This window comes from Setaria italica, chromosome VIII (assembly GCF_000263155.2).
Source record: "Setaria italica strain Yugu1 chromosome VIII, Setaria_italica_v2.0, whole genome shotgun sequence".
NCBI lineage: Eukaryota > Viridiplantae > Streptophyta > Magnoliopsida > Poales > Poaceae > Setaria > Setaria italica.
Genome location: NC_028457.1, coordinates 30,946,333 through 30,957,994, shown reverse-complemented (window position 1 = coordinate 30,957,994; position 11,662 = coordinate 30,946,333). Strand labels below are relative to the sequence as shown.

General features: G+C 42.4%; 1 protein-coding gene across 1 annotated transcript; it reads left to right on the top strand.

Annotated features, from left to right (window-relative positions):
- The first annotated feature begins 2,801 nt into the window (after window positions 1-2,801).
- Window positions 2,802-10,380, top strand: LOC101767548 (putative disease resistance RPP13-like protein 3). Its single transcript, XM_004979522.4, has 5 exons — window positions 2,802-3,199; window positions 3,278-3,364; window positions 3,451-4,486; window positions 5,542-6,294; window positions 8,077-10,380. Exons 3-5 carry the CDS (start codon window positions 3,476-3,478, stop codon window positions 10,165-10,167), a joined length of 3,855 nt encoding a protein of 1,284 aa, XP_004979579.1. The 5' UTR covers window positions 2,802-3,199; window positions 3,278-3,364; window positions 3,451-3,475; the 3' UTR covers window positions 10,168-10,380.
- The last annotated feature ends 1,282 nt before the right edge of the window (window positions 10,381-11,662 follow it).

Sequence of the window (11,662 nt, the reverse complement as noted above, 5' to 3'; positions counted from 1 at the left end):
ATCAAATGGCCAAATTTTGTTCCTTTTGCATTTTTCTGCGTTGATCAGGAGATTCTATTACCACTATAAGGAATGAATCCCAAGCGTGGGTATATATATCCAGCTCGTTCACCTACTGAGGTTTTGCCAATAGATTTGTCGCTTGATCCCCATGAAGTGCGATGAGTAGTTGCCACAAAGAAATGGTGGCTTGATGCTTGGGAACTACAAGCTCGTGGTGGGCCCACGGGCTTCAGATGCCATGTTGCGGACATTTTCGGCCCTTGTCCAAAATGGTATTTTGCTTCACGCAAATACAGCCGAGTAGCCGACGCGTCCTGAACTCCACCAGACGAAGAAGGAAGGCCTAGCATCATTTCATCTCCATTGGGATTCCGGCCGGCTTCTAGTTGATTTGTGTCGTATGAAAGCAGTTTGTGTAGTTGAGTCCGGTACTCATTGGCAACTACGGAGTATTATGCTAATTTTTACTTTTTAGTACATGTTCATAGTGACGATTCAAGCTAATGACAGAAATTGAGGTCACGTGCCGCACCACGCTCTCCTCCTCTCCTCCGTCCTAAGAATGCTTAAATCCCCATCTCAAAAAAGGAGGAGGGAAAAAAAAAACTCTAATCCCTCCGGTCTGTCCTTTTCCGGTTTATGTCGCCTACAATTGTAGCTGAACCCGGACATGTGGTGATGTCGGCCAAACATCCATCATCAGGGCGGCTTACCATAACCTAGACGTCCAAAGCAAATTTCCTGGCCGAACATGGGTGAGGGTGATGCATCCTTTCAGTCCAGAAGTATTTGTTCAGAGTTTGGTAGTCCAAAATGGTGAGCCAGTTTCAAGCTGTTGTTGCTTGCTTTCATTCTTGAAGGATTAGAACTTGACTACGAGGAGCTTTCTGCGACCGTGCATCTTTACTCATGCTTGGTGTTGCGCCGATCTCCGTGTAGTAGAATAAAAAAAGAAGAAAGGGAACTTGGAGGGGTGGTTGCAGTGTTACCATGTCCAAAGCAGGGTGTAACCTTCTCAAAAAAAATTTTGCATGTAATCAAACATGGTGTATCTTTACAGCCCGTCTCAACAACTAGTACACTCCACAACATAAAATAAATGCTACTGTACCTTTACAGCCTGACCAAAGGCTACTCAGCACTCAGGCCACCATCAATCAAATAAGCAGTATGATTATCACCAGAGTGTGTGAGTACTTTGCCTACATCGAACGCCTCACTGAGCTCTTTGGGCATCTTTGGCTTGGTGAATTGCAAAATAATGGATTCAAGTGCATGCATGCGGGGGAAGGGAAACTTTGCTCCCAACCACCGCAAGGCTATAGGACATCGATCCGTCCAAACCAGCTCCTCTCTCTGTTACACTTTGAGCTGTCGATACGTTGAGTGTGCTTCACATGGGCAAAGTCACTTGATCTGGATTCGTTCTAGGACCATACGCCAAGAGTGCAGCTGTGGCGGCAGCTCAATCACTGCGTAGAGTTATCAGGCCAGATGTGTGAGGTGAGCATCAGGTCTGCCACAACTTGGTAAAGAGAAATTGGCAAGGCAGTACTAGGTGTTGCTTCTGTAGCTCTAGTGAGACGATTCAACATTTATTTTTTGACTGTCATTTGGCTAGATCAATTTGGAATGTTGTTTACATCACATTTGATATTCAACCGCCTACCAATATATTGAATTTGTTTGGTTCTTGGCTTAGAAACTTTTTCTGTAAAGCTTAGAAATCATATTCTAGTTGGTGCATCGGGTCTTTGTTGGGCTATTTTTGTTAAGTAGGAATGATGTAGTGCTCAAAAGATCCAAGCCTAACTCTCTTATGCAGGAAATCTTCAAGGGGACATATTGGACAAGATGGTGGTCGCTGCTATCTAATGAGGAAGAGAAGGTCACCTTGAAACAAAGCTGTCGCGATTTGGAGATCGCTGTTATGGAAATCTTCAGCAAGTTTGGGTGGAGTTCCAGGAATAGGATTGAGGCCTAGTGTCTGTCATGTTTGGATGGAACTTTGTGTAAGGCCTTGTGGCAGTTGGTGGTCTAAGAACTGCATTTTGTTTGATGTGGTCGTAGACATTCGCAAGACCGGATATTTCCCTTATCTAAAAAAACATGGAGAACCACACCTTGCAGAGCTATGGAGGCGACGGCACTGAGTGTGGGCAAGTATGTGCTGAATGGAGCACTTGGCTACGCGAAATCTTCCTTGGCAGAGGAGGTGGCCTTGCAGGTTGCAGCTTGGTGTCCAGCGAGACTAGGCATTCATCAGGGATGAGCTCGACAAGATGCTCCTGCATTTTAGCCTGGTGCTACACTAAAGCATAATGCAAATGGAACACCTTTCTGAAACGAAGTGTACACGGATATTGTCCATTGGGTTTGTCTGTTGCTTTGTTGTAAGATTATTTTAGGTTGTAGGCAGAACCCTTTTGGAGTTTACTCAGCTTGTGTGCCATGGACCATGGTTTGTATAACGAACATTTCAACCTTTGTAGAAGGTGCTTGGGTTATGCAATTTTATCTTGTGCGCAACTATATTTCTAGGACAGTTGCGTTACGTGTATGTAGAGGTTGGTCCACCAAAAGGTAGTAGTAACTAGTTAAGTCTTCGGTAGCATCGTCGGCCAGTTAGCTCTTTAAGTATCTTATTGTTGCCAATGTACCGCCCCATGTGACATACTGACATCTGCTACCCAATCGCTTTGGATCTAACTGATTGAAAAAATCTACTCCCGAGGGAGTACTTAATTATTTGCTAATGTGTAGAGGAAATTGGCAGGCGGCTGCTAACCGACCCCAACAAGTGCTCGTGTGCAAAATCCCTACTGACCATGTAAGCACACCCTGCAAAGTCCATTAGAGGTATCTAGAGTCCACTGCTCCCAGCCAGCATGGGGTACTTCTGAGGAGTAACTGGTGACTACCAAGCCACCACAGAGTGTCAGCGGCGACAGGCCGACCGGGTGCAAGACAGCAAGAGTAGTGGCGGCGTAGCTCGTCGGCGAGGGCGGCGCCGCCATCTCGGTGCCTACTGCCTTGGAATCACGCATCCACACCATTTGGCCTCAACCTTGCTGGCTTGCCGGGTCACGTCAGGGCGTGTGAGTGTGGGCCGTCCCGTGAGCTTGAGCCTCGCCGGATCAAAGCAGTAGAGTGCTGTATTTACTTCCACGCCACAAGATCTCATAGGCCACAGAAGGTATATACTTTCAAAGATCTTCAGTTTCTCACAGATTAATTGTATTATTTGTATTTACAGCAAGAATGTATTTTGCAGCATATTTACCTTGTGAGTGCTGTTGATCACCCGGTGTGCGTTCCCTAGATCTGCCCCTGCCTTGGTTGTGCGTTCACCAAAATTCAGGTACTTGCCATCTTGCTGGGTCAACGCCTGTCCATCTATCCTTTTCTGCCTCGGAGTTTTAGCTTCTAAATTTGAGCCTTGTATAGATCTACGGAGAAACACAGCAGAACGATGGAGGCGACGGCGCTGAGTGTGGGCAAGTCCGTGCTGAATGGAGCACTCGGCTACGCGAAATCTGCCTTCGCAGAGGAGGTAGCCTTGCAGCTCGGTATCCAGCGTGATCATGCGTTCGTCTCGGATGAGCTTGAGATGATGCAGTCTTTCATGATGGAGGCACACGAGGAGCGAAACGACAACAAAGTGGTGAAGATCTGGGTGAAGCAGGTCCGTGACACGGCCTATGACGTTGAGGACAGTCTCCAAGATTTTGCTGTCCGTGTGGAGAGGCCATCTTGGTGGCGATTCCCTCGCACGCTGCTCGAGCGGCGCCGTGTGGCCAAGAAGATGAAGGAGCTCAGGGCCAAGGTTGAGGATGTGAGCCAGAGGAATGTGCGGTACCGCCTCATCAAGGGCTCTGGATCCAAGGCCACAGCTGCCACTGTGCAATCAAGCATCATTGCTGCAGCCATATTCGGTGTTGATGATGCAAGGCGTGCCGCAAAGGAGAATCAGAGAGTGGATCTCGTCCAACTGATCAACAAGGAGGATGATGACCTTAGAGTCATTGCGGTGTGGGGAACAGGTGGTGATATCGGCCAAACATCCATCATCAGGGCGGCTTACAAGAATCCAGACACCCAAAGAAAATTTCCCAGCCGAGCATGGGTGAGGGTGACTCATCCATTCAGTTCAGAAGGCTTTGTCCGGAGCTTAGTGAACCAATTTCTTGCAGTGGAAGGATTTAAAGATATATTAGACACAGAGAAGACCGCGCACGATTTAGTTCAGGAGTTCGATGGATATGTGAAGGAGAAGAGGTTTCTCATTGTGCTTACTGACCTCTGCACCATTGAAGAGTGGGACCAGATCGAAAAATGCCTGCCAAACAACAACAAAGGAAGCCGAATCATAGTGTCAACAACACAAGTTGAAGTTGCAAGCTTATGTGCAGGGCAAGATAGCCAAGCCTCAGAGCTAAAGCAATTGTCTGCTGATCACACGCTTTATGCATTCTATGACAAGGTAATACTTATGTTTTTATTTTTAGTAACATTCTATGACATCGTTATTCTGGTTCAGTTATCCGCGTATCAAGGATTATATTATTTTCCAACAGCATTTAAGCAATTGCAGTGTAATGAAATACTTCCTCTGTTTCAAATTATAGGTCGTTTTGGCTTTTATAAATACATAGAGTTTGGTATGTATCTAGACATAACCATTTAGGTGCATAGCAAAAATCATGTATCTAAAAAAGCCAAAACGATCTACAATTTGAAACGGAGGGAATATAAGCTTCCTTGCTTTACTTTAAATTTTGAAGCTTTATTTTAATTATATAAATCTCTAAAGCAATTGTCCTATCTGTGCTTGAAAAGCAACATCCCACTGTCAATGTGAAAAATAATACCTTGTTAAATCCTACAGGATATTCCAGCAGATTTAATGAATGGATATACTAGAAAAATTGTAAAATCACTGCATTTGCTAACTGAAAATCTATATGAAGGGGAAAGATACTGAATCTGTTCATTGTTGTAGTCTATGTTGATCGCAGCATCTCTTGAGGGGAGGATAAACATAACATGGGATTCATCGTTGAATATTAGATGAAGAAGTTATAATTTATGGCTTCTTCAACGGCTAATATAAACACAGCCACTAAACTCTTAAATATTTAGATAGGAGGACACCAAGATATTTCTATCAATAGGGAGCATCGTTTAAACTACAGATTATTGAGTAATAACAGGGTGGGTTTTAGGATTTCAGAGGGAGGTGGATCATTTGAAACCATAACCCTTTACCCTGATGTCTTCAACTATGACCTTAGTCATTTATGTTAGGACTTCGGCTTATAGATATTAAAAACTTAAGCACTGCAGCAAGGCCAGATTTCTGTTATCTGTAATTTTCATACCTTGTTAAATTGATTTATAACCAATAGTCACTGACTGCATGATTAAATAAAAGGTTATATAGTACTTTGGTTATAGGTACACATAACCTTAAAAAATAAAAAGAAGAAGATGAAGTTTAAAGGTTGCTTCCAATAATTGTACTTTCTGTTTGTTCAGGGTTCTCAAAATGAAATGGTTTCTATGGATCCAGTATCTAACTCAGATGTGGCCACCACTAGTACAAATGCCCAAACAGTGGCCCCTAGTGAGATAACAGAGAATCAGTGTAAGGATGTTGATGAAATGAAGGTGGACAAAAAGAGCCTCACTCGCATCAGAACGGGTGTTGGTTCTTTTGAGGAATCTCAACTGATTGGGCGAGAGAAAGAAATATCCAAAATTATAGGATTAATCTCAAACAAGGCTAGCCAACAGAGTCAGGTGATCTCTGTTTGGGGAATGGGTGGTCTTGGAAAAACCACTCTAGCCAATGGCATTTATCAAAGCCCAAAGTTAAGTGACATGTTTGAGAAGCATGCTTTTGTCACAATCATGCGTCCTTTCAATCCTGCAGATCTACTTAGAAGTTTAGTCGGGCGATTACAAGAAGAGTCTTCTAAGAAGGAAGAACTGTTGAACAATAGACCTAGCAAGACCGAATCATTAGCAATGATGGGGGTTGAAGCCTTGACTAAAGAGTTGAAAAGGCTTTTAGAAAAGAAGAGCTGCTTGATTGTTCTGGACGATCTGTCATCCATTGAAGAATGGGACCATATAATACAAGGGTTTTCTTGGATGGAAAAAACAACCCGAATAATTGTGACTACAAGGGAGGAAAGCATTGCAAAGCATTGTTCCGGGAAATATGGAATAGTACACAACCTTGAAGTTCTAAAAGAAGAGGATGCACTTAACCTCTTCAGCTTAAAGGTAATATAATAGAAACCTTGTCACTTTTGCTTGATTTTAAATAGCATTATTACTACAACAGTCTAGCATTTCGTAGAGATTAAAGATGGTCCTGTCGACAACACAGAACATATGGGAACATGCAAATTGTTTGACATTTGTTTATCATTTGAACAACTGAACCAAGATGATCAATACATTGATATTCAACAGGCTGTTGCCATCCCAATTATTGCCTCTAATGACCTATACATCCATGATTCATATATAACGTTATTTTTGCCTCCCAGTATATCAATGATGCCTGTTCTTCCTTTTAGAAAACACAAGACCACAAACATCACCAGAACACAGCAAAATGTGTTTTGTCCTCTTGTTGAACACAGTAGAGAATGCTTTAATTTGTTTTGTCCTTGTTTTTTTAATTCCCTTTCCTACTCATTTATCCATGTGAAACAACAAAATAGTTCTCATTTTTCTGAGGATCTTAAGGGAAGGTACTTTTGTTATTATATTAGGTGACTTTTCCAATATTAGGAGTTTCCAATAGCACTGTCAACTATCTATTTTATTTTTTCTTTGTTTCATTATAAAATATATTTACAATTGACTATGAAGATAATATTATTTAAAAACTATTAATTACCCCCACCCACCAAAACACTGAAAACGTCCACAGATCGGGTAGTAGTAGTCGTTGCTTCATTAGGTTGCTAAAGAAAAGTATTAAATGTCTATGGGTCTTCGTAGCCATGTTAATAGCTTGGAGATTTTTACAATGGTTAAAAAATTTTGAATCTAGTATAATAACAATCTGAGATATTACTATGAAAAGAACATGATGTCATATGTATTTCAAGTAACGCAGCCTACATTTGTTTTGAGTTGTTGCTACGTGGTGTGTCATATTTCACTTTGAGTGAATGTCCTTGCATATTTTTTATCCTTACTATTAGGGACTAGGACTATATATATGTCACTCAAGCATTTTAGGGGTTTCCACCACCTGATTTTCAGCTATCCAATTTCAAGATATTAACTCAACTTAGATCTAGCTTCATACTAACAAAAGGATCAAGTGTTATACTCAGGTATCAAATAGTTGAATTTTTATTACACTCTTATTACTTGAAAATTATAAAAAAACATGAATGTAACTTATGGGTAGACTAGCCGTAATTCAAAATAAAACTGATTATAATTATATTGTATAAACAAAAGTCAATTGTCATTTTGAGGCCTCAAAACATATAAATTTCTTAACTTATATACATATCAACCCTAAAGCATAAGTTGTGGAATAAAACTGCGGGACCAAATTCTGGTGTTGAAGCCATCTAAAACACTCAGGAGAAACTTAGTAGTTCCCTAGTATTACGGAAATTTCCTTAAAACATAGCTTCAGCTCTATTGTAAACCGATCTCGTATACCTCAGATCATCATATTCATACATGTAAGATTGAAGGAAACTAACAGCTCTCATCAAAGGTGGTCTACTACAGAAAAAAAATTAAAAGAATAATGGGCAAGTTTTATGAAAGGCAACTCCCAAGAAAGTTTGTGAAGTTGTGAGAATTTTCAGCAATATTTTATAAAAGAATAATGGACAAGTTTCAGCCAAACTTACAAAAAAATTATATATCACCAACTTTCACAGGAAAACTGTTGTTTCACTATGTGCTTATCACTGTGCACAAACAATTGTGCGCCTATCACTAGCAAACAAAATATCAACAAGTAATGCACAATTATTTAATTTTTTGGACTGGAGTACTAAAGTACTTAAATTGCATTAAAATCAGGTATTTGGGAAGGCTGCAGATTTTGTTAAGCAGAATCCAGAGTTTGTTGAAGAAGCAAACCAAAACTTGAAGGAGTATGGTGGACTTCCCCTTGTGAAGGCAACAGATTTGATTATGAAGAATCCCGAGTTGTTTGAAGAAACAAAAAAAATCCTAAAAAAGTGTGGTGGACTTCCCCTTGCAATAGTTACAATAGGTGGCTACTTGGCAAGCCGGCCAAAGACTAGAGCTGAGTGGAGAAAGTTGAATGAAAATATCAGTGCTGAGTTAGAGATGAATCCAGAGCTTGGGATGATAAGAACCGTCCTTCAGACAAGTTATGATGGTTTACCCTATGAACTCAAGTCATGTTTCTTATATCTATCCATTTTTCCTGAGGACCACATCATTAGCCAGAGGCGTTTGGTGCGTCGATGGACAGCAGAAGGGTACTCACACGAGAGGCGTGGCAAGTCTGCCAATGAAATGGCTGAAAATTACTTCACAGAACTCAAATACAGAAGCATGATTTTACCAGTTCAAAAATCAGTTTGTAGTAGAAAATCAATTGACTCTTGCAAAGTCCATGATCTCATCCGTGAGATTGCCATCTCAAAGTCAATGGAGGAAAACCTTGTTTTTAGACTGGAGGAAGGATGTGGCTTGAGTACCCATGGCGCAATTCGTCATCTTGCAATAAGCAGCAACTGGAAAGGAGATCAGAGTGAGTTAGAGAGAATAGTTGATCTGTCACGATTACGATCACTAACCATATTTGGAGGATTTAGACCATTTTACATTTCTGACAAGATGAGGCTTCTACGAGTGCTCGACTTAGAAGGCATATGGCTAGAATACCATCAGCTTGATCATATTTGGAAGCTTCTTCACCTAAAATACCTTTCTCTACGAGGATGTATTGGTATTGATCTACTGCCAGATTCATTGGGCAACCTGAGACAGCTCCAAGTGCTAGACGTCAGAGGTACAAATGTAATGGCTCTGCCCAAAACCATCATCAAGCTTCGGAAGCTACAGTACATCCATGCTGGTTGGAAAATAAGTTATGTAATAGAGGAAAAGGACAGTTTAACCAGGAGATGTCTTTGGGGGGCGGGTCAATGTGCAACATGTTGCGTACCTGTTCTTGGGGACATTGATGGCCCTCTCCATAAGGCCCTTACAAGGCGTGATGCATGCACTTTCGCTTGCTGCGTGCGATTCCCTGCTGTCATGATGGGGTTTGTTGAAGAAAGTGGCGCTATGGTGCCAAGGGGGACAAGAAAACTGAAAGAGTTGCACACATTGCGGGAAGTGAATGTCGGAAGGGGAAATGCCGTTCTACAGGACATCAAAATGCTCACGGGGTTGCGCAAGTTAGGAGTCACCGGCATCAACAGGAAGAATGGCCCAGTTTTTCGCGCTGCCATTTCCAAGCTCAGCAGGCTGGAATCACTATCTGTGAGTTCGTCAGGGAAGCCAGGTTTGCATGGCTGCTTGGATGCTATATCCCCGCCTCCAGAAAACCTGCAGAGCCTCAAGCTCTATGGGAATACGGAAACGTTGCCGCAATGGATCAAGCTGCTCCCGCATCTAGTGAAGTTGAAACTAGTGAGCACCAGGCTATTGGAGCACGATGATGCTATGGAATTCCTTGGGAAACTGTCAAAGCTGGAAATTCTAAGCTTGTCTCGTCAATCGTTTCAGGGTGAAGAACTTCGTTTCCGATCTCAGCAGACTGGAAGAGCTTTCGGAAGCCTCAGGGTGCTCATGCTTACAAACATACGGTACATCAAATCGGTAAAGTTTGAAGAAGGAATAATGCCCAAACTTGAGCGGCTGCAGGTCAGAGGGGTAGTAAATAATGAGATTGGATTTTCTGGGCTAGATATTCTCCAAAGCATCAACGAGGTCCAGCTCAGTGTTTACATTCCCTGGGATAAAGAAAGGATAATAGCTGCTAAAGATCCTAAGACCAGGGAAAAGATAGAGGAGGAAGAAAGACAGGAACAAAGGCGCAAGAAAGGTGAACTGAAGAAGAAAGTCCAGGAACAGCTTGCTCGGAATAGAAACGAACCAATTCTAACGTTTGACAATATATACCTGGGGTAGTATAGAGTATAGGCTATTTTTTAATATGGGTAAAATTATAATTAGCACGACATATATTATTCGCTGCTCACTCGTCTGAAGGAGCTCGCCGCCGGCAGCTATGAAGAACAACGGGAAGAACAGATACTAGAAAGCAGGATCGTTGGAGTGCAGTAGAACATTCACATTCTCTTAGAACGAAAGAACTGATGAAGGTTTACAGTACGTTTACCACACAGTGTGTTCGATTCGATACTATCATTTCTTTGCATGCAAATTCTCCTTGAACGGGAAACGGCTCGATTCACGCGTAGCTCTCGTTTAGAGAGCGAGCGATCGGATCAAGCACCGAAAGAAAGAACAGTATGTTCATCAATCTCTGGATAGCACGAGGAGCACCAGCCGAGAATCCGAGATCAACCTCAACGCAGGACGGGCCTGGTCGGGTCCTCGTGGTCGCCGGCGGGGCTGCAGGAGAAGACGTCGACGGGCGCTGCCATCGATGTCCTCCGGTCCGGACCTGCACCTGTCGAGGAACAGCATGACGACGGTGATGTCGTCGTGGAAGTGCCGCCGGTGGCCCTTCTCGATAGTCCGGATCTTCTCGTACCTGACCTCCTTCTTCCTCGCTGCCTCCAGCTGCGGAGTCGCCGCCACCAGCCCAGTACGCGTGCGAGCGATTGGAAATGAAGAGACGATGAGCAAAAGTAAAGAAGATAACCTACCCCTGTACTACCCATACTCTCATGCATACTACCTAGCTTAAGATTTTAGTAGTATACAATTAATCTCAACCATCGGATCCTTATATACGAGTCCTTTTCGAACAGTAGTATAAGGTAGTATTGTATACCGTAAAAGATATTTTTACACTTTTGCCATTTCGGGCGACTCTGATCTGTAACCTCTTTATATACTTTGCCGTTGCGGCAGGTTCGAGCACACCTACCAGGCTGAAGATCAGCGGGGCTGCCTTGCAGCAGCTGCCAGCCGCAAGGGGTACCTAGTGGGTGGTTAAAAATGAACCGTTCAACCTATTTCTACTTACTTTCTTCTGTTATTACGAAGATGTTTGTACAAGACGAGAATTCCATGATATTATTTGTAGGTCCCATCCAAACACTTGTTTATAAATGAGTGGCCAAAGTTCATTTCCTTTTGTTGTTAGCATACAATTGCACATTATCATGGTTTGCATTTTTTTGGGTTCATGATGGAAAGATTAGGCTACTAAATTTTCGACATGACGTTAGCTAAAGTTTATGAAGTGTGAGCTAGTTAATGATATGAATGGAATGGTAGGCTCGACGCTAGTGAGGCTCAAGCATGTCGTTTGTGGGCCTAGTGATTTCATCTAGTCACTCAGGCACCCACCCAGACACTCTACTGTGTAGATGAAATCACTAGGTCCAATTTTGAACTAAGAAAGAAGTCCAATACCTTGCAATCTGCTATTGTTTTCTAACTTGACTTTTTTTTAGTTATCTAACTTGAATTTGATCTAGCCAAATTAAAC

Bases quoted from the DNA above. Each gene is read 5' to 3' on its own strand.
- LOC101767548 (XM_004979522.4), top strand. From the start codon at position 3,476: ATGGAGGCGACGGCGCTGAGTGTGGGCAAGTCCGTGCTGAATGGAGCA. The intron at 4,487-5,541 runs GTAATACTTATG...CTGTTTGTTCAG, and splicing joins TTTATGCATTCTATGACAAG to GGTTCTCAAAATGAAATGGT. The intron at 6,295-8,076 runs GTAATATAATAG...CATTAAAATCAG, and splicing joins TTAACCTCTTCAGCTTAAAG to GTATTTGGGAAGGCTGCAGA.